At 41.8% G+C, this 23,326-nt stretch overlaps 2 protein-coding genes across 3 annotated transcripts in view; both read right to left on the bottom strand.

The window, feature by feature from the left end:
* Nucleotides 1–6,243, bottom strand: part of CDC5L (cell division cycle 5 like) — a 48,376-nt gene extending 42,133 nt beyond the window's left edge. The window contains exons 1-4 of one of the 2 annotated variants that reach the window (XR_006966152.1): nucleotides 6,010–6,243; nucleotides 3,381–3,484; nucleotides 1,736–1,897; nucleotides 1,008–1,135 (exon numbers count right to left, since the gene is read on the bottom strand). Coding sequence is in view for 1 of the 2 variants with exons in the window: in XM_047101935.1 (XP_046957891.1) it covers nucleotides 1,008–1,135; nucleotides 1,736–1,897; nucleotides 3,381–3,484; nucleotides 6,010–6,054 (439 nt within the window). In the remaining variant the exon portion in view is untranslated. The remainder of the gene's footprint in view (nucleotides 1–1,007; nucleotides 1,136–1,735; nucleotides 1,898–3,380; nucleotides 3,485–6,009) is intronic. The other variant, XM_047101935.1, reaches the window with a different exon arrangement.
* Nucleotides 6,244–13,347: 7,104 nt separating this feature from the next.
* The window catches only part of SPATS1 (spermatogenesis associated serine rich 1), a 32,600-nt gene continuing 22,621 nt past the window's right edge, over nucleotides 13,348–23,326 (bottom strand). Inside the window, 4 exon segments of the mRNA XM_047103030.1 lie at nucleotides 13,348–13,376; nucleotides 13,627–13,742; nucleotides 20,130–20,192; nucleotides 21,271–21,391. Coding sequence (XP_046958986.1) covers nucleotides 13,348–13,376; nucleotides 13,627–13,742; nucleotides 20,130–20,192; nucleotides 21,271–21,391 — 329 coding nt within the window.

Genomic DNA, 23,326 nt, shown 5'->3' on the forward strand with positions numbered 1-23,326 from the left:
AACTGGCACAGCACCAATCATAACAAACTACTGTAAAAACTACTATTTAATTATAAGGAAACAGATACTCTATTAAACAAACCTTTTTTTCCTCAGAAAAGGTTTTTTTCTCCCCTCCAATACATTTCCACAGCTCCCAAAATAGAATAAATTTCATTACTGATGCCTTACAGCAATTCCTGTATAAGGTTGTTGAGTGGAATCACAACTTTTTTTTTTTTTAACAAGATAACTTTTTAAAAAACTCAGATCCCAAGATTACCCACTCCATGCTGCAGCTTACTGACTCATCTCCTGGGGAGACCCTGGTACTCGTATTTTTAGAAGGTCACCACATAACAATGATGCAGGTAGGAACCACTACTTTTAAACTTTTAAATTTTAAAATTTCAACATTCACTGAACACTTCACAACATCTCTGTTGAAGTAAGATAGATATCATTATTCTCTATCTAGCAGGAAAGAGAATCAAATCTCAGAAGGATTATGATCTTGCCTAAGATCAATAGCTAATAAGTGCAGGCAGGAGACTAAAATCCAGTTCCTCTGATTCTTGATTCAGTGTCTGAAGAAGGCATCATGAGTCTGCCTCCTAGTACCGCACTGCTGCCTTACCACAAAGATTAAATTACCTGCCTGAAGTCAAAATAGTTAACAGGACTGAACTCCAAATCCTGTCGTGGTGCCTCTCTCCACAGAATGGGAAGGAGAAAACAGAACTGTCAAGGGCTTACAACTAGCCTTTAGGGAATCTGTCCAGTAGTATTACGCTGCTTAATTTATTAAATGAAATGAAAAATCAAAAAATAAAGAGACACTGTCCAGAAAGAACAATTACTCTATAATAGAAGACTGGACACAATTAGAAAGAGAGAATAACAACTGCAGACAGAACTGGGGTTCTAAAAAGTCGGAGGAGCTTAGAAAGAAAACTCAAAGAGTTAAAAAGAGGCCTGAGGACTCTATGGTTACCAAAGAAATAAAGTCCTCAGAAGCACGCACTCACCCTCATCCATATCAATCGGATCAGGCCGTGCTGGTTTTGTTTCTGGATTTGGATCTATTTCCCCAGGTTTAAGTTTTCGTGGATCATCTGTCGTTTCCTCTTCATTGTCTCTTTGTGCAGCTTTATCCCTAGAAAAAAGCCCATAAAAGTTAGTCACACTATCACACCATTCAGTCTTAAGAAATACCAGGTTTCCTAGCACTGGCACTCTTTTCTTTCAAAAACCCAACAGATGGACATTCACAAAATAAAGTGATTCTACTTTAGAGATGGCATTCAAATTCTAATTTCAATGAGTGTTCCATTCACTATGAAACAGAACCCAAGGAGCTCCTTAATCACAAATGCAATAAAGTCATACAAAAAAAAAAAAAAAAAAAAAAAACTTTTCGTGAAGAACCAAGATGTTCTGGTTCACACTTAGCAATGTAATTCCGGGTGTAATTATGGGTGATTATTAGCTTTTTTACCATTTTTTCCCTAATTTTCTAAAAAAATAGAATATGTATGATTATATAATTTTAAGTTACTCTTTTAAAAAGCATGTAACAAGTATGTAATATTATCAATAACATGAGACTTAAGAGTATATATTCCGATAGCTTTAGCTCCTTTGGCTTTACTCAGATCTGTAACTGAATGTTTAAATACAGAAAATGCTAAACGCTTATTCAGCCTTATTCAGGAGATATACATACATTTTAATACTGATTTGGAAATTCACTTACAAAAGAAATTCATAGTGTTCCAAGCACTGGGCAGCTGTTCTTCCAATGATTGGCGCAATGGTCCTCCACTGAGTTGGCATCAACTTGGCCAAGTGCAATAGTTTTTCCTCTTCTTCTCGGGACCATTCTGTTTTCTTAATGCTTGGATCTAGCCACTCATACCTATTAAAATGATACCATTTGATACATTCATTAGTCACTCGGCACGAATATCCTATTTACACATTAGATATACTAACTTCTGGTATCCCAAAAACACAAGCTAACTCTCACCCTTCAATTACAAAAGCTGTTCTTTTTAACACTATTTGGTTAACTTTACCCCATTTACTATTCCCTATCTCACTGACTTCTACTGTTTTTTTTAATTATGCAAGACTAGTAATGCTTGAAAAAGGTACCCTAACTGAAACATGATCATATGCCTTCTTTCTCTATCAATTGTTTTCATTTATTTTACACTTTATTAGAGGTTTTGAAATTACCTGAAATAAGACAGTACCACCTCACATTTTTAGTGTTTCTAGTTTTCATAGTACTTTCTCACACTTTTTTTTAATTTTATTTAAGTAATCTCTACACCCAACATGGGGTTCAAACTCCCAACCCCAAGATCATGAGTCACATGCTCTTCCGCCTGAGCCAGCCAGGTGCCCCTCTCCTACTTTGATTCAATTCTCACAATACCTTGGCTTACTTTAAGTATCTGACTTATACTCACTAAATGCTTCCCCAATATCATATGATTTTGGAGTTTTTTAATTTAAGTAAAACTACTATGCCATCCTCTATCTTTCCTATTGTCCAACCCAACCCACCTTTTCCATCCAGTCTACTTAGCTGCAATTAAGATACAAGCCTTACTAAATATTGGGGCAGGAGCTTAGCTCCATTAAGACAAGCAGAAATCCAAACTTCTTCAGGCTGAGGACAATCTTCCTCTTTGGGATCCAATCTCTACATTCTGATCCTTTCTCCCACCCAGGTGCCTAGGAAATGAAATCACTCTTGTACAATCCAAAATATGATCTTAGTACCACATGGGTCAAGGCTGGGGCCAGATCACTCATGCCAAGAGCTTAATGTGTCCACTACCCTGTGACTTAAAAGGAGACACCACAGGTGCAGTGTTGAGTTAAGTTATATTTTGGGATAGCAAATACACAATATTTCAACCGTGCTGATGAGGAAAACTCACTACTGTGAGCTAGCCTAGAAAACTAACCATTATTTATCATTAATTTCTTTGAGAAAGTAAGTTCTAAATCAACTTACAAATTTTTGGAACACAATCCACTTACAAGCTGGGGTCCATCAGTACTAAAAGTAAATTTATTTTATGCTTAACAAAACACTCTCAAGCACATTAACTCATCTGTACCTCGTATCTCCATCAGTTAGTAAGGATTATTATCCCCAATTGGGAGAAAACAGAGACAGGAAAGAGGGTATAAAAAAAATGCCTTGCCTAAGATCACACAGGAAGCAAGTGACAGCTAAGGCTTAAATCTGAATTCCCATCTCCCACTCCATACTTTCTGTTGTATCACACTGCCTGCCTTCTTTGGCAAGGTTCAAAGAACTGACATTTTCCTCATCATAATTAAGGTCGCTTTCTGTTTTCTACTCATTAAGTGGTACATACCATCTGGCTTTGCACTGCTTTGCTGATTTTCTATGCAGCAGTGAGGCAATCCTAGACCACTGGTTTTTTCCATATTTCATTACTGCTGCTTTCAGAATTTCATCCTAAAAAAATTGTCAAGGAAAAACAATATATTCAATCACAAAATTCCAAGTGAGAACAGACAAAATTTCTCCCTAGGATTGATAGGGAGAAAAGTCATAAACACACACACACACACACACACACACACACACAGACCAAGGCCTGGAAAAAAATACAAAAATTTCATTTACTATAACAAACAACAAGCCGGAATTGGCAAAATGCAAAATATTAAGAAGAAATCCCTCCGAAGGACATCCTACCCTCCCTAATACACAACCTCCCCACCCTAATAAGTTGGGAGTGAGTACAGCCCAATCTGAGAAACACTACCGGGCAGTGATTAACAAAAAGTACTCTCCAACGTTTGGCTGTCATTCTCAAAAGGATACAGCTCCATCATTTATTCATTCACTCAAAAAACATTTCCTATTTCCTGTACTAGGTCTTCCATACTTCAGAAAAGAGAATGAAATAGGTCTCATCCAGCCCTCAAGAAGCAAAGCAAGACTCTGGGAATCCATTCTCCACTCCAGTTTACAAATGTCATTTTCTCTCCAGTCCCATAACCCCTGCTCTGACCCAAAAATCCACAGGTATAACTCAAGAATTAAGTATTTTTCCCCTACTACACCAGTCAGCTCTTCTTCTAGCCTTTAGTTACTGTTTCACCAGGGCACCCATTCCGATTTGGAATTCACTACTCCCAGGGGAGTCCAGAAAGCTAAGCCATAGATAGACACCAAGGATAACAGAGCAACAGATGAACGCACTTGGGGCATCTCACTTTTAGGCTTTTTTCTTTTTTTTTTTTTTTTTTTTTAACATTTTTTTTTTATTTATTTTTGGGACAGAGAGAGACAGAGCATGAACGGGGGAGGGGCAGAGAGAGAGGGAGACACAGAATCGGAAACAGGCTCCAGGCTCTGAGCCATCAGCCCAGAGCCTGATGCGGGGCTCGAACCCACGGACCGCGAGATCGTGACCTGGCTGAAGTCGGACTAGGCTTTTTTCCACATTGAACTTGTAATACATGCCTCATATATGAGCCACTCCACCCCATCCCACCCCCTACCTCATCATCAGAGATTTAAAAAGACTGCAGGGCTTTGGCCACTACACAGGAATCCTGCTGTTACTTGATTTTGTACATCTGTCTCTCCCCCAGAAGTCATCTCTTCTCCAATTTAAACAGCCTGGTTCCCTCTGTACAAACTGTGAGACAAGGTTGTCACTGATTTTACGTGTCACTTTGTTACAATACGCATCTTGAAGTAAAAACAAATAGCAACTGTCCACCCTACTAGATTCATTCTGCAACCATTTGCCAAAAAAATTATTTCATGGTGGTTACTGTCCGAGGTTCTAGGGATTCCAAGACCTGGTTCTCTTGCAGTGCTGTCTGCTTTGCAGTGCTGTCTGCTGGGGAAAAGCAATGTCAACTAGCACTTACTGAAAGACTACTATGTGCCAGACTCTATTCTAAATGTTGATTCATTTAATCTATAAAAGAAGATTACTGTTACTATTATCATCCCCAGTAGAAAACTGAGGCTCTGAAAGGTTAAGAAACTTATCAGCATCACACAGAAGAATATGATGCTTGCAAAAAGATAAAACATGCTATATCAGATGGATGAAAGATGTACCACGGGGCCACTTATTTTTCCAGGGTGATAGGGCAAAAATTCAAGAGTTTCTGAACTGGGTTTTGAAGGATGGTCAGAAAGATGTCAAGCAGTAGGGCATTCTGAGAGGGCACAAGAAGTAAAAAGACACAACATAAAAAGATAAGATGTGCTCCTGAAACTGAAAGTTCAGTGCACTATGAACACAAAATGCATCAAAATCTTACTTGTATTTTACTTTTTCTCTACTGCCCTTTAGCTAGCCATTGGCATTATCCATTGCGTTTCCGAAGCAAAGAGACTACTGCAGGTAGTTTGTCCTATCTGGTTTCTATCCTGGCTGAGGCGGAGGGACAGGAAGAGACAGGCCTTGGGATCCGTCGTGAGGACAAACAAGTTATGCCTTGATAAGAGATAACAAGAGGGATGCAGGCATACACGGGCCCTGAACTTGGCACTCAAGCTGCTTCCCCTCCGCAAGGAAGTCAATGAAGGAACAAAGTTGTGGCCACAGCACTTCTCTATATTTTATCAGAGAAGCACAATGCCCAGGCTGAGGGACGGGGGTGTGCCAGATAACCAACTCTCCCAAAAGTCCTATCCCGCCCCTTCTACACAGTGAGCTCCTCCATGGCAGGGGCGCGTCCTCAATTCAACAAATATTCACTTAGGGCCTAACAAGTGCCTGGCACGTCAAGTGATTAAATCACGGTCCCTGTCCTTGAGGTGCTCTGATGACTCAACGCCGGACATCAAGTTAAGACCTCGAGGGTCCGCCCCGCGCTGCACCCCACCCCCCGCACCGCGCCCACGTAGACCCCGCAGGGTATCCTCCTCGCCTCCCCGACCTCCGCGCGCGTGCGCACAGGCCGCCGGAGGGGGCGGAGGGCAGCGGACGGCGGGAAAGGGGGACTTACCTCGGTATTCCTCCACACGCCCCCCTTGATCATAATTCGAGGCATCTTGGCTGCGGGGTGTCTCGGCAAACGGCCGAGAGGAGCTTCACAGAAGTAGTAACGGCGCTACGGCCACGGGACCTGAAGCCGACACTTCCTCCAAGCGCGACCTTCTGGCTTGAAGAGAGGTGCGCAGGCGCAAGGTGGGGGGCAGGGGGAGCAGAGTAGCAAGTCTCGCGAGAACCGAGGCTGCTGAAAGGACTAAGTGCCTTGTTGTTATAGCTCTGGTCTAGGAAGACTGACAGAAACCCATCAAGCCCCTCTGGCTAAAGCGCTCTACGCCCCGCGCATGTCCAGAACAGGTTGGAGGAAACCACGACTCTCGCGAGATACCGCCGGTGGCTCTTAGTAAGTAAGGTTGTGGTGGGATTGATCGTGAGGTCACCTAGTGGCGGAGAAAGGGAACATCACGCGTGCAGAATTAGCCAGCTGGTTTAGGAAGAGCTTTGTTAACTTATTAACTTAGCATTTTATTAGGCATGTAACTAATAGGAATTTACTCGCGGAATACTCAGGAAAAGGAAATAATTTAACCCTAATTTTTTTTTAAGTTTATTTTGAGAGCGTGGGCTCGTGAGCGAGGGAGGGGCAGAGAGAGAGAAAGAGGGAGAGAGAATCCCAGACAGCCTCCGCGCTGTCAGTGCAGAGTCCAGCGCCAGGCTCAAACTGAAGAACAAGGATATCATGACCTGAGCTGAAATCAAGAGTGGGAGGCTTAACCAACTGAGCCACCCAGGCATCCGTAACCCTAAATTTTTTAAGCTGTAAAATAGGGATAATAGTATAGCAACCTCATAGGGTCGTCCTAAGGATTAAATGAGATCATAAACCTAGGCCAGTATCTGATATATATAACTACCCCTAAAAGTGGCAGCTCTTATTACAAAGGCAACTTCAGATGATCGGTGATTGTCCCAGAAACCCACAAAAATATCTCATCAGTTTTTCATATATTTCTATTCAATCTATGTGGATTAATAATAAAGTGTTACCATTGATAGGCACTGGTATTAGACAAACTCAGGTTGGATTGAAATCTTCGCTCTCTCATTAGTTTGGGTAATAACCTTGCTGAATCTCAGTATCCTCATCTAAAAAGTGGAGTTAACAATACCTACCTACATAAATTTGGGTGGCAAATTAATTGATACATACCTAAAAACCCAATGAGGTAGAGCTTGTCAAAATGCCATTCCAGCACCCAGGGACTCACTCAGTGTCTACCACTTCTACGATGTAAATCATGCCCCCTAAGGGCATGCATTATACAACCTGCCCATTGGGACAGAGCAACCCTGTCAAAATGTCCCCCAAGACACCCTTGAACATGCAGACTGCATGTCTCACTTAAGGATTCAGAAAATGCAACATCATGCCACTTCCATAATGTCTAAAACCAAAGCCAATAGCCATGAACACAAGAGACTGTCCTCCAACATCGCGTGCACTGGCCAAACCCCCACAATATCACCCAAGCCTCACCAGCCAGGACTCAAGAGTCCCCACAAAGAGGCCATCACCATCCCAGCTGGCAACACTAGAACTAAGAGAGAGGCATGCTATATCTCCCCGCCTTGAGCACCCGAGAAAGAACCAACCTTGCTGACACCTTGATTTCTGATTTCCAGCCTCCTGAACTGTGAGAGATTAAATTTCTCTCACTGTAAACCACCCAGTTTGTGGTTTGTTACAGCATCCCTAGGAAACAAAAAAGCTCCCTTTTTAATATAACATTTCCAAACAAAGTTGACCCTGGAAACATTTTTTCTTATACTATCTATTGGTATTTAGGAAACACAGTTTGAGAAACTCTGGCCCAGGAAAAAGAAATTGCCTGCCTCACTCGGTCAGTGGAGCATGTGACACTCGATCACAGGGTGGTGAGTTCAAGCCCCACGTTGGGTGTAGAGAATACTTAAAATAAAATCTTTCTTAAAGGCCGGGGGTTGGGGGGTGGCACATGGGTGGCTTAGTTCGTTGAGCATCAGACTTCAGCTCAGGTCGCGGTCTCACGGTTCATGGGTTCAAGCCCTGCATCAGGCTTTGCACTGACAGTGTGGAGCCTGCTTCAGATTCTGTGTCTCCCTCTCTCTCTGCTCCTCCCCCCCCCAATAATAAACATTAAAAGTATTTTTTTTAAGAAGTTGGCAGTCCATCCAGCTTACAAAAGAGTAACAGGGATGTTAGCAGGAGGGTTTGTAGGTTGCAGTGTCCCCCATTTCTCCACCTCTCATTCCTTTCTGAGGAACCAGTTCTGACTGGGTTAACTTTGCTTAGCCAAGAAAACAATCGAAATTTTAGTTTCCTCCTTGTCCAGTTTTTACCATCAAATTGTGCAGGAAAAAGGGCTAAAGTTAGGGTCAGAAGCCTGTGACAATACCAAGACATTGGGGGCTGGGGTTATAATCTTCATCATCTCCCCAAATAAGCAGATGGAATTTCAGTAGAAACACTGTGCTGCTTTGCAAATACAATTTCAAGACCTCTAGGCCTGCCCTGTCTATTGGATTGCTACCCCTAAGCCTTTCCCTTCCATTTAGAAACCCTTCAGCTAATGTTGGAAAAAGCTAATGTCTGGGTAGACATGAAATTCCACGCACCCTAAGTGCCGGTGATTCATACTGTAATGCTAACCATGGTTAATCATCTAAGTTGGCTTGGGGATGACTGGGTGGCTCAGTCAATTAACCTTCGGTCTCTTGATTTCTGCTCAGGTCACGATCTCACGATTCGATTCTTTAGTTTGAGCCATGCATCAGGCTCTGTGCCGACAGTGCAAAGCCTGCTTGAGATTCTCTCTCTCCCCTTCTGTCTCTGCCCCTCCCCCACCTCAAAATAAACTTTATTTTTTTTAATATGAAATTTATTGTCAAATTGGTTTCCGTACAACACCCAGTGCTCATCCCAACAGGTGCCCTCCTCGATGGCCATCACCCATTTTCCCCTCCCTCCTACCCCCCTAAATAAACTTTAAAAAAACAAATAAACTGGTTTGGGTTTCGCCTACTGACGCTTCTTCATGGTGGACCCAGTTGTAGTTTGTAGTCTTTTTCTCAGGTGCTCATATTCATTATTTCTAGGGAGTCCCCTATGCCCTGGGGTGGCAAAGTGTTCCCAAAGAGGATTTGGGTTTTTTTCTCAGGCCACAGAGTTTCAGAGCTCTCTTTGAGCGCCTATCTTGGTTTGGGATCAATATTCTGATCAGGTTATTTATTATCTAGACCCTGCATCCACATGGCACTGGCTTGAGATTCATATTTCTCACAGGAGCCTTTTTTCTACATTCACATACCAGTCCCCAGTGCATATACCCAACTACATCCCAAACAATTCCACTCTGTGTGTGTCACAGTTTCCTCAAATTCAACTTCCCAAAATTGAGCTCCCCCTAGACGACTTCCCCAGCATTCTCTGTTTCACCAAATAGCACAGGGCTGCCGTGTATGGTTGTGTAAGTAGTTCACTGCACAGGGACAGAAGGGGGCTGAAATCTAGCTGGCACACTGCTTACCAGGCAATGCATCCACACAACTATCTCCCCCAAGAGGGCATCTTTCCCTAAGTGTATAAAGACACCACGTGCTGCCCTGGCAAGGGCACCACCAGCCACCTTGTTGCTACTTGTACTTTTCCCATACCTTCCCCCTACCCATATCCAAGTCTTTTTACCTCCTAGTTAGCCCTCAAATCCATCTCCTTTGTGCGACTTCTGTAAGTTGCCAGATTTAGCAAATAAAAATACAGAACTCCCAGTTAAACTTCAATTTCAAATAAAAACAAAACAAAACATATTTTTAGTATAATTATGCCTCATGGGTCCATTCCGTCCTCTCTAAGAGGACCCCGCGTGTTACACCAACCCACACTGTACCCAAACAAAAGAGCACATTTCTAACCAGATGATCCTAGCCACGCTCACACCATCACCACTAAAAGCTGCCCCCACACCATTTTTATATTTGGTGGAAACCAACACATTTCCTCAGAAAACAAGTCATGGGGTGGGGAGTGGTTCAGTTGGTTGAGCGTCAGACTCTTGATTTTGGCTCAGGTATCAATTTTGGCTCAGGTCATGATGCCAGGGTCGTGGGATCAAGCCCCACATCGGATTCCACACCGAATGTGAAGCCTACTTAAGACTCTCTCACTTTCTCCCTCTGTCCCTCGCCCCCACTCAGTCTTTCTCTCTAAATTAAATTAAATTAAATTAAATTAAATTAAATTAAACAAGTCATTGGTATATTTGGCTTCTCTTCGTATATGAGGCTGGGCCTCCTCCCCCATGCACATTAAGAAATGTTTACTTTTCATATTAGTATTTCTTACAAGGTCCGGGTTTCAGAGCCTCAGTGTTGGTTCCTCAAGTCGGTAGTGGCGCCCCCATCTCCAGGAAGGGTTTGGGCCATAACCCTTCCTAGAGTTGCCCAGCATCAGAAAGACACCACATGGGTTCCCACGTCCTTTCCCAGAGCCCACAGGGAACTTGGCCAGTAGACCCCCTGCAAGTGCCCCATTTACATCAGGCCCATTGCTCAGTTTCGGGTCAAGGTATCACTGTGTCCTGATTTTCCAGCCGAGAAAGAAAAGCCTCTCCGTCAGTAGCATGATCTGGAGGAGCTCCAGCACTGATATATTTCAGCAAGAAATCCTATACACAAGGCTTCTATCTGCCCAGCTTTTAAGGATCAAAGGCCCAAGAGCAAAAGGAAACAGTCTAACCAAATTGGGTAGCTCATACCAGAAATGTGGACAATTAATGAAATTATACAGAATATTCATAACCCGTTTGTGGAACTGTAAAAGTTTAACATCCAAATATCTTAACATTTTGATGACTAGGAGTGCAGAGACTATAGAAACAGTCTTGGAATTGTCTTCATTTAGCTTATTTGGACTTGAATGTCACCAGCTGTATAACATAATATTCCCTCCAGTCCACAGAGGCTAGTTTTCATTCTTCCCAGGATCTGAAATTAGAATACCCTGTGTACAATATGAAGTTGTTACTCTAATGAATCTACTTGGAAATGTCATGTACAGGTTGCTTCCATTAAGCTTGAGAGTTTCAGTGATTGAAAGTAGGAGGCGAACACACACACACAGGTACACACATGTGCACCTGCACCCACATGCTTATTTACCAAGGAACCTGCAGTGAGGTGAGGGGGGTTTTCATGCCTTAAAAGGTCCAACATTTTTGTGCCTAGGAAGAAAGGACTGGGACAGCTAGGACACCCACATATTTTTGCCATTTGGCCATTTAGTCTATGCCTTACTCTCCCCGTAAGTTTTGTGAGTTTGAGCCCTGCGTCGGGGTCTGTGCTAACAGCCTAGAGCCTGGAGCCTGCTTGGGACTCCATGTCTCCCTCTCTCTCTGCCCCTCCCCTACTCACTCTCTCTCTCTCTCTCAAAACTAAACAAACCTAAAAAAAAAAAAAAAAAAAAAAAAAGGACTGATATAGACCTCTTTGAAATCTTGAGGCCACTATACATCTTCCAAAACTGTACTCTGGGTGTTTTTCTCAATACCTTTATTATATAGGACTCCTTCCCTCCAAAACACCAGGGTCCCCTCTGAGAGCAGTTTCCTGGTCCACCTAGATACTCCCACCTGGAAATTCCTGCAGAATCCTTTTTTTGCATCTATATCGTGTTCTCCATTATCCATCCAACACAGGTGGTTGCCACTGAGTTTTTTATATTTTAAATAATAGAAGCACAAAAGTTCTCTTTTACAGGAGTAGGTGTCTTTGAGAAAATTTGTTGGCAGCCTCTTTTTCTTCCTTTTCTAAATTATTTGGTTTTGTTTGTTTGTTTGTTTATTTATTTATTGTGGATTTTGTCGGGGATAGCGGTGAGCTTTGCGTCCCAGGGGCAAGGGAACCAGCGCAGAGGTATGGTGATGCTAACCCAAAGAGTGGCCAGACACAGTTGCTGGCCGTGGCCACCATGTTGTCTTCAAAGGTGATCCAAAGGTGTGTATAAAGACAGCAAGAATGTACTCCGTTCTAAACCCACTTTATTTACTTCACTTATTGGCTACCTCTGGAGACAATGTTTTCACAGAGAAAGAAGTCGTGTCTCGTGTCTCGAACAATTTGGAGTCTCAGCATGGGCCCCAGTTCTCTCTTTGCGCTTTAACATTTCGCGAGACCAGACCCACAGCCCTCATTAGCCAGCCAGTGGGGTCTCCTTAGTAATGGAGGTCGGCTATGAAGATGCTGAGTCACTGGCTTGACTGCCGAGGGTCACAGCCTGAATGTATATGGTTGGCTTTTATTCCTATCTTTTCTTCCAAATATTTGCTTCTCGCCTGATTGATGAAAGGCCCTAAGACTCAACGACTGGCACTCACTGAGCTCTCGTCCTGCTTGGCTGTGTGGTCAAACAAATACAGGAGTGAGGGAGGGAGTTACAGGGGCAATGGTATGAGTCGCCTGTGGCGATCCAGCCTTCACATTTTTCTGACATGTACCACATGAATAGTAGAGAAAATCTTGAATGGTATTAATGAGAATAGTTTTACCAAACTAAAGCTGACAGCTGCATTTTACCATTGATATGAGGGCATTCTTAGAAAACGAAATTTAACTGACTAAAACTGAAGGTGGACCGTCAGAGAATTGTTATCAATGTTAGGTTCCCCGAACTTGTTATTTTGTATTGCAACTGTTGGCGCATATCCTTGACCTTAGGAGATGCATATCGAAGTATATAGTATGTAGGAGCATAGGGTGATGATGTCTGCCACTCCTTTTCAAACAATTCTTCAAAATAATAACAGGAGGGGCACCTGGGTGGCTCAGTCGGTTAAGCGGCCGACTTCAGCTCAGGTCACGATCTCGCGGTCTGTGAGTTCGAGCCCCGCGTCGGGCTCTGGGCTGATGGCTCAGAGCCTGGAGCCTGCTTCCGATTCTGTGTCTCCCTCTCTCTCTGCCCCTCCCCCGTTCATGCTCTGTCTCTCTCTGTCTCAAAAATAAATAAAACGTTAAAAAAATTTTTAAAAATAATAACAGGAATGAAAGAGAGAGAAAGAACACACAAATTCTGACAAAGGCTAACCACGGTGAATTCTAAGTGAAGGACATGTAGGTATTTGTTCATTGTATGATCCTCACAACTTTTCTGTAAGTTTGAAGGTTTTCAGAACATAGAGTTAAAAAAAAAAAAAAGGCAACACACAGTGATTACTTATCAAAGTCAAACATTTGACTTAGAGCAATCACACTGACAGAAGCGACCAATTGGAAGAGGCTCTCCAGAGTACAGTCAGTGCATGCTCTGTGGGCCTGTTTCTGCTTAGGATTGTCTCGGCGAATCCAAAGAACCTGTGGATAGAGGCACGGAGTTGAAGGTTGTGCCCCATTACAAGACTAATGGTGCTCAACCAACACACTCAACCAGTGATGCATGGCCATGATAACAGCAGCCCAAGGGACCACGGTGTGGGGCAAAAGATACCATCCACTCTGGGAGAGGCTTTGCCTTCTCTCCTCTCCACTTCGAAGCCTCTCAAAAGCCTGCATTTCTGGGCTTGCCTCCAGTTTTATACTATTCTTTGAAGGTTCTTTAACCCACCAGCAGGGAATAACCTGTGCACCAAGGGGACCGCTGGGTGCCAATTGTCAAGCTCCTCCACCTCTCTTATCTCGGTCTTCAGCCTGTTGGCCTTCTCCTTCACCCAGAAAGGCAAGCTACAGGAAGAAAACAACACCTGAGTTTGAGTTTGTCTAAAGCAAAATGCACAGACACAATCAGTGGATAAGGTACTACATCCTCTGAAGTAAGAAGGCCTCCGATTTAGGAGATCAGTGACAAAACACCATGTGAAGTTGTTCCGCATTTGCCCCTCCCTCCAAACCCAGATCTCTTTTCTGCCCTTCTCTGCCCAGGGAGCTGACTCCTGCAACTTGCATCACCTTGATTCCTCTGTGCCCTCACCTTTGAGCTGGGCTTAGCTAATGGGAGGCACCAGTAAGAGACCAGAAAGCCAGAAGAGAGAGAGGTTGGGGTATTTCTCACCTAGCTTCTCTACTCCCGCTCATCTCCTGAGGCACCTCGGTTCCGGCAGTGAGTGCACTCTCCACTGCCACAACCCCTTCCAGACAGCCCATCTCCACCTCCCCCCACACAGGGAGGACAAGATCACTCTTCCTGCTGCTCAGACATGTGAGTGGTAAGAGCTGCCCACTGGTGGGAGCCCCTGGATGCTTCGCCCTTCCATGTGAGTTCCCTCGACTGGTTCACACATCTGTAAACAGTCCTTTCATTCAGGATTCTTCAGAATCCCATCTGAGCATGCCCTCTGTTTTTCTAACGCTGACAGCCAGCATCCTCCCAAGTCTGTTGGGATTTGAAAGGACGTATGCTGAGCCACACTGTGTATGTTCCAAGAGGTACCAGGAATTGTGACTCCTGGGATGAGTCAGAGAAAGAAGATGAAGAATTTTTTTTTATCTTTTAGCAGCTTTGATTTCCATACATTTAGGGAGAAATGCACCATGATTGGGAAAATGGCCCGATACACCTGCTAGGGATGTGGAAGTTCTTGCAAGAAGGAACAGGGTATTACCACATAGGTAATAGTTGGGAGTCAAGGGCATCATGTAAAGCTGACAAACCAGTAGGAGAAGCCCAAATAAGACCAGCAGGATGAAGAGCAGTACAGAACGATTCTAGCATAAAGAATCCCTAGAACAAGGGGCGCCTGGGTGGCTCAGTCGGTTAAGCATCCGACTCTTGACTTCAGGTCAGGTCATGATCTCACAGTTTGTGGGTTTGAGCCCCACATCGGGCTCTGCACTGACAGCACAGATCCTGCTTGGGATTCTCTCTCTCCCTCTCTCGGCACCTCCCCTGCTCGCTCGCTCTCTCTCTCAAAATAAATAAATAAGCTTTAAAAGAAAAGAATCTCTCGAACAAAACCACCATGGTAAAAATAATATAGTACACATAATAAATGTAACAAAATATTAGGATAGAATTGAAACAAATCTGTCGAATCATTAATGCAATAGATCTTAATTCACCTATTAAAGACAAAATTTTTCAGATCAGCTCACAAAGCAAAAATCCAACTCTGTGTCTATAAGACAGACCTAAACCAAAGTGCTTTGAAAGTCTAAAAACAAAAGAATGGGAAAGGTATATCAGTAAATGCAAACAAAACAAAGTAAGAGTTGTAATCTTAATATCTGTCAATGTACAATATAAGACAAAGAGCATTAAGTGAGAAAAAGAAGATTTTTTTATTTTAATTCTTATCTAGTTAATATACGATGTTATATTCATTTCAGGTATGCAATACAGTGATTCAGCACTTCCATATTACTCAATGCTCATCAAGATAAGTATACTCTTGATCCCCTTCACCCATTTCCCCCATCTCCCACCCACCTCCCCTCTGGTAACCATCAATTTGTTCTTTATAGTTTAAAGTCTGGTTTCGGTTTGTCTAATAAGATATTTTTATACTGTTAATGGCTATACTTAACAATATAGATAGAAATACATTAATATTAGCACACAATTAACACACCCATTTTCAGTCCTAGCTAGGTCAAATGAACAATTTTAATCAAAAAGATAAATCTTCTGGGGGCGCCTGGGTGGCTCAGTTGGTTAAGCGTCCGACTTCGGCTCAGGTCATGATCTCACGGTCCGTGAGTTCGAGCCCCGCATCGGGCTCTGGGCTGACAGCTCAGAGCCTGGAGCCTGCTTCACGTTCTGTGTCTCCCTCTCTCTCTGACCCTCCCCCATTCATGCTCTGTCTCTCTCTGTCTCAAAAATAAACAAACATTACAAAAAAATTTTTGTTAAAAAAAAGATAAATCTTCTGGGTATGTATCTAACTTTGCAGCCTGATGAAATAGATACACCTTCAAATGCATAGAGAGACAGTCCCCATGTTGAGCATGTATTCAGTCACAATGAAAAGTTGGCAAGTTCCATAAAATAAAAATAATAAAAACAATATCTTCTGATCATTGGGTGATAAAAGTAAAAATGAATTGCAAAATAAAAATCCAAAAGCTCTTCCACCTGGAAATTTTAAGTCTATTAAGTAATTCTTTAGTCAAAAGGAAAAGACCAACACAGAATTCTTTTTAAAAGTAAGGATAATCTACACTTCAAAATTTGTAAAATAAAAGGAAAGCAGTGGTCAGAGGTGCTTTCATAGCCTTTAATATATATAGTAAGGAATTTAAAAATGAATTAAACATCCCATTCAAAAAATTTAAAAAGTGGGAGCACCTGGGTGGCTCAGTTGGTTAGGCATCCAACTTCCGCTCAGGTCATGATTTCATAGTTCATGGGTTCGAGCCCTGCATCAGGATCTCTATCAGTGCAGCGCCCACTTTGAATCCTCTGTCCCCCTCTCTCTCTGCCTTTCTCTCTCTGCCTTTCTCTCTCTCTCTCTCTCTCTCTCTCTCTCTCTCAAAATAAATAAACTTAAATACATAAATGGGGCGCCTGGGTGGCTCAGTCAGTTAAGCGTCAGACTCCTGGTTTTGACTCAGGTCATGATTTCACAGTTTGTGAGTTTGAGCCCCACGTGAGTTTGACCTTTGCCATCAGGCTCTACGCTGATAGTGTGGAGACTGCTTGGGATATTCTCTGTCCTCTCCCTCTCTCTACCCCTCCCTCAGTCATGCTCACTCTCTTTCTCTCTCTCTCTCAAAATAAATAATAAAAATAAATAATATACAAGTGATGAGTTTACTTATGGGGCTCCTAGATGGCTCAGTCAGTAGAGCATGTGATTCTTGACCTCAGAATGAGATCTCAGAGTGAGTTTGAGCCCCACATAGGGTGTAGAGATTACTTTTTTAAAAAATGGAAAAAGAACAAAAATAGTAGAAAGAAGAAAATAATAACAATAGAAGCAAAGATTGATGCTTTAAAAACAGAGAAAGAGACAGTATGAAAAGAGAATACAATTTTTAAAGCTGCTTTTTAAAAATAACAAATACACAAACCACTATCTAACCTAATGAAGAAAAGGGGGAATAAAGCACCAACACACAAAATTAACGATAAGGGAGAAACAAGTGAAAGAAGACAGGAAATTGTTTGGAACAATTCTATGCAAATAAATTTGAAAACCTAAAAGAAATGGATAGCATTCTGGAAAAATTAAACATTACTCATAAGAAAGATTAAGTTTGAACATATGCTGAGGTATGTTCCCACTGTACCCAATTCGTTGAGAGTTTTTATATCACGAAACGATGGTGAATTTTACCAAATGCTTTTTCTGCATCTGTTGAGATGATCATGATTGTTTATCCTTCATTCCGTTAATGTGGTAGATCGCATTCATTGATCTGCGGATGTTGGACCATCTTGCATCCCTGGAATAAACCCACTTGCTCATGATGTATGATCTTTTTAATGTAATGTTTAATTTGTTTTGCTGATAGTTGAGGATTTTTGCACCTATATTCATCAGGGATACTGGCTTGTAATCATGTTTTCTGGCAGTGTCCTTGTCTAGTTTTGGTATCAGGGTAATGCAGACCTCATAAAATGAGTTTGGAAGTATTCCCTCCTCTTCTACTTTTTTGGAAGTTTGGGAAGGAACGAAATTAGTTTCTTCTTTAAATGTTTGATAGAATTCACCAGTGAAACCATTTGGTTTCAAGTTGGGCTCAAGTTAACAGATTTCTGATTACTGGTTCTGTCTCCTTACAAGTCATTGGTCTGTCCAGATTTATTTCTTCAAAGGGGCACCTGGGTGGCTCAGTCGGTTAGCATCCAACTTCGGCTCACGTCATGATCTCATGGTTCATGAGTTTGAGCCCCGCATTGGGCTCTGTGCTGACAACTCAGAGCCTGGAGCCTGCTTCGGATTCTGTGTCTCCCTCTCTCTCTGCCCCTCCCCCACTTGCGCTCTGTCTCTGTCTCTCTCTCTCAAAAATAAATGAACATTAAAAAAAAAAATCAATAAATAAAAAAGATTTATTTCTCCATGATTCAGTCTTGTTAAGTTGTATGTTTCTAGGAATGCACCCGGTTTTTATAGGTTGTCCAATTTGTTTGGTGGATAATTGTTCATAGCAGTCTCCTAAATCCTTTATATTTCTGGGATATCAGTTGTAATGTCTCCTTTTTCACTTAATGTTATTTGAGTCCTGTCCCTTTTTTCTTTGGTTAGTGTAGCTAAAGGTTTATCTATTTAGTTTATCTTAAAAAAAAAAAAAAAAAACAGCTCTTCATTTCATTGATTTTTTTCTATTACCTTTTTAGTCTCTATTTCATTTATTTCCCCTCAGGTTTTTGTTATTTCCTTCCTTCTACTCACCTTGAGCTTAGTTTGTTCTTCTTTTTCTAGTTCCTTGAGGTGTAAAGTTAGGCTGTTCATTTGATATCTTTCTTTTTTCTTAATGTAGGCATTTACTACTCTAAACTTCTCTTTTTGATCTGTTTTCGCTGCATGCGTGGTTTTGGGGTGCTGTATTTCCACTTTCACTTGTCTCGAAGTGTTTTTTTTTTTTTTTAATGTTCCTTTTTTGATTTCTCCTTTGACCCATTGGTTACTCAGGAGCATGCTGTTTAATCTTCATATATTTGCACAGTTTCCAGTTTTCCTCTTGCAAACGTTTTCTATTTTCACACCATGTGGTCACAAAAGATACTTGATAGGATTTCAGTCTTCTTAAATGTATAGACTTGTTTTGTGCCCTGGCAATTACTTTTATTTTAAATATTTTAGAATAGCATTTACCAAAAGTGTGCAGTACACAAGGTACCTTGGTGGCTTGGTCAGTTAAGCATCCAACTCTTGATCTCAGCTCAAGTCTTGATCTCAGGGTCATGAATTCAAACCCCACATTAGGCTCCACACCCAGCGTGGAGCCTACTTTTAAAAAAGAGAAAAAGTATACAGGGGTGCCTGGGTGGCTCAGTCAGTTAAGTGTCCAACTTCGGCTCAGGTCACGGTCTCGAGGTTCATGGGTTCGAGCCCCTCATCTGGCTCTGTGCTGACAGCTCAGAGCCTGGAGCCTGCTTCGGATTCTGTCTCCCTCGCTCTCTGCCCCTCCCCAACTCACGCTCTGTCTCTCTCAAAAATAAACATTAAAAAAAAAAGTTTTGGGGCGCCTGGGTGGCGCAGTCGGTTAAGCGTCCGACTTCAGCCAGGTCACGATCTCGCGGTCCGTGAGTTCGAGCCCCGCGTCAGGCTCTGGGCTGATGGCTCAGAGCCTGGAGCCTGTTTCCGATTCTGTGTCTCCCTCTCTCTCTGCCCCTCGCCCGTTCATGCTCTGTCTCTCTCTGTCCCAAAAATAAATAAACGTTGAAAAAAAAAAATTTAAAAAAAAAAAGTTTTTATGTATACACTACAGACATGAGAGGCCCTAATTATCTGCTTCATGTAATAATGCCGTATAATGAAGGTATTAAGGCTCCCAAGTTTGGAATAAAAGGCTTTTTATTTCCACTGAGCTCCAGGGTTTGGTTTCCCAGCTGGACTCCAGTGGGTCAGACTGTGGGTCACTTGCCCACTCTATCTATGTTTATATGAAACTGTTTTGTATTAGAAAGCGAAATTTTTTATACTGACACATATCTTTTTCTAGGTCTAAACCCTCCTTGGGCAACTAGATGAGGTTCAGAAAGGACCTGAACTTAAAGTATGACATCAGAGGAATGATACTTCCCTCTAGTGCGAGAATATTCTGACAGCTTTTTCTCTGCCTCTTCAAACCCTAACCATCCTCCCTGGCTGGACTCATTTAAGCCTGTCCTTCTTTTCTGACAACTCTTAGGTTTTAAAAATCAGGGACCCTGCCTTTTTTCTCCGTATAAACGTCCATTAGTGCATACCTACCACAACACATGGCATCCAGTGGGCTGTCCATCATATGGGGTGAAGACGTGGACAGCCCAGCTGATAGACTGCACAGCACTTGCCCTCCAAGTGTCTCACTAAAAACGCTCCATACAAACTGCCCCACCCACCAGCTCAGATTCTAAAGGTCCTTCTGTGTTGGGTGTCTATGAGTTCGTCCACAGGAGAAAATAATAAATAACTGATAACTTAATAAAACTTGGATAATATAAAACATGGTGAGAGAACTCACATAGGAATTTGTGGAAGAGGCTCAAGTGGAATAAATGTATCAAATTTCTTTTCATACGGCACTCTGAAAAACAGAAAAGGCAACCATAAAATTGGTATGGCATCTACAGCAGAGAGATCGATAGAAACATCTTTGTGTTCAAGAAGATGTCTTGGGGGGCGCCTGGGTGGCGCAGTCGGTTAAGCGTCCGACTTCAGCCAGGTCACGATCTCGCGGTGCGTGAGTTCGAGCCCCGCGTCAGGCTCTGGGCTGATGGCTCAGAGCCTGGAGCCTGTTTCTGATTCTGTGTCTCCCTCTCTTTCTGCCCCTCCCCCGTTCATGCTCTGTCTCTCTCTGTCCCAAATATAAATAAACGTTGAAAAAAAAAATTAAAAAAAAAAATTATAAAAAAAAAAAAGAAGATGTCTTGGGACCCCTGGGTGGCCTGGTTGGTTGGGCGTCCGACTTCGGCTCAGGTCATGATCTCGCAGTTCGTGAATTCGAGCCCCGCGTCAGGCTCTGTGCTGACAGCTCGGAGCCTGGAGCCTGCCTCGGATTCTGTGTCTCCTTCTCCCTCTGCCCCTCCCCCCCTTGTGCTCTGTCTCTTCCTATCTATCAAAAATAAATAAATGTAAAAAAAATTTTTTTTTAAAGAAGAATATGTCTTATTTTCTGGTTTAATGGCCACCTATGGGCTTCACAACTATAAAGGTCATAATTCTTATTGTAATTTTTATTAAACATCAGTAAACCAAACATAATTGATTTTTTAAAATATTAATATAATACACCAACTTTTTTTCTTTTAACTTAATGATCCTCTTCTGAATCGCTTTGGCCTAAGTTTAGTTCCAAGTGTACATCAATCCAAACAGTAAACACTAATAATCTGATTCAGTATGAAACCGAAAAGTCCTCAGATTTGTGGTAACAACAATAGTGACAAAATTAACAACCACCTTTTTGTAGTCAAGATCCTGTGTATAAGTTCAATTGCATACGTACACGTGTGTAGACACTAAGGAACTAGAGATTAACTTTTTAAGGAATTTTCAGCAACCATGTTTTGTTGGAATCTACTCCTTATGAAATATAACATATATAGTACAGAGAGCTACAATTCCTTTATAATTAACTAACCCTGCTATTCACATACACTTACATTGAGAAATTCACTGGTGGGAGAGTTGAGCCTGCTTTGTGGAAGCCTTTACTCTGTTCTGGGTACATATATGGATTATCTCCTGGAGTTAACTTTGGTATTCCATTCCTAGGATCAATATCTGTGAAATATTTAAAAACAAGATCATAAAAGGGACTGAAGGTGATCTACAGATAATGCTCTATCCATATGACAATGGAAACAGGATAATTTCATGTTTTATTATGAAGTACATAGAGGCTTCCTAAAGTTCTGTTCGTGATCATCTTGCCTGGAGAATATGAAGATAAAAGTGTGCTTGAGAAACACTGTGTTTGGGACATTGTTCCAGAAAGTGTCCCGATTACCCCCACCCCCGGAAAGAACAGTAGCTTAGGTGCAGGCAGGATGTTTTGGTTTAAAATGAGGGGCACTTGGGTGGTTCAGTTGGTTAAGTGTCCGACTCTTGATTTCAGCTCACAGTTCATGAGAAGGAGCCCCACATTGGGCTCTGTGCTGGGCTTGGAGCCTGCTTGGGATTCTCTCTCTCTCTCTCTCTCTCTCTCTCTCTCTCAAAATAAATAAATATACATTAAAAAAAATAACTACAGTTGACCCTTAAACAAAAATAAATATATAGATAGATAGCGAGATAGATAATATAAGAAGTGAATCAAAGGTATCTGCAAAGGAAGAGCAAGAACTCTGCTTAAAATTTGAGCATTGGTGTACTTTGAATCCTTGTGCCCTATGAATCTTAAGGAGCAACTATAATTGGGCTCTGCCTCTCTGACTAGATCTCAGAAGGGAATTAGCTAATGAGGAAGAGCTACAGAAGAGAAAAATCAGTTTCAGGTCAATTTCCCTATCACCATAGACAACATTTTGTTCTTCTTCCATGACAACAAATTAGGCCTTTAAGGAACTCCACCAATGGCCTGATCATAGCTGATCATCAGAGTTAACTCTTAATGAAATACATTTTGATTGGATTTTTTCTATAATAAATGTGTTGAATTTCAGTTCATAATGGAAGCTGACTGGCAGTCATAAACGCTGCCTCTCCGTCTTGTCCAAGAAGTAACGAGGGAGAAGAGAATAACAAAGAAATGTCCAGTGCCAAGCTTAAAAATATTAAATGCTGCAAGAGATCAAGGAAGAGAAAAAATGGAAAAGAGACCATTGTATTTGAGGTTTAAGGAAGCCACTGCACATTACCCAAGAACTAGTCACACTAAAACGAATCGAGCCTGTATATCCAACTATAAGTGTACAAGAAATACACAGGACAGAGAAACCTGTTAAATGGTACCAAGGGATGTAATCAGCAAAATCCTGACTGTGGCAAACTTTATAGGATAAATAACCTAGTTTCTTCACCAAATAAATTGCAAGAAAAAAAGAGGAAGAAGACATATATATTAAAAAGAGATTTTAAAGACATTTTAATTAATTGTTAAGCGTGGACCTTTTTTGGACCCTGATTCAAACTCTAAATATTTTTAAATTGTGGCATTTGTGAGGCAATTGACTATTTGAACACTGACAATATTTGGTGATATTAAGGAATTATTGTTAGTTTTTTTAAGATATGAAAATGGTATTGTGGCCATTTAATAAAAATAATCCTTGTCTATTAGAGGTATACACAAAAACATATACGGATGTAATTATCTGATGTCTGGAACTTGCTTTAAAATAATCCTTGGGGGAGGGGGATAAAAATTAAATAAGATTAGCCACATGTGATAATTGTCGAAACTAAGTGATGGGTACATCAGGAAACAGTATGGTCTTCTCTCTACTTTGGCAAATGTTTGAAAATGTCCCCCATAAAAAGTTTTTCTTTGTAATAAAGGTGGAATTGGAGTTACCTGTGGAGTTGGGGGAGGAAAGATGTCATATTCAGGGAGGGGCCTATCAGTAGCTTCAAATATAAAGACAGTACTCTATGTCTTAAATGGAGTAAGAAGCATACAAATGATTGTGATGCTTAACGGGAGCCCGGGTGGCTCGGTCAGTTAAATGTCCTGCTTGGGCTCAGGTCATGATCTCACAGTTCGTGAATTCGAGCCCT

This window comes from Lynx rufus, unplaced genomic scaffold (genome assembly GCF_022079265.1).
Source record: "Lynx rufus isolate CCGP_SWC_20201006 ecotype Redwood Valley unplaced genomic scaffold, mLynRuf1.p SCAF_6, whole genome shotgun sequence".
NCBI classification, from domain to species: Eukaryota; Metazoa; Chordata; class Mammalia; order Carnivora; family Felidae; genus Lynx; species Lynx rufus.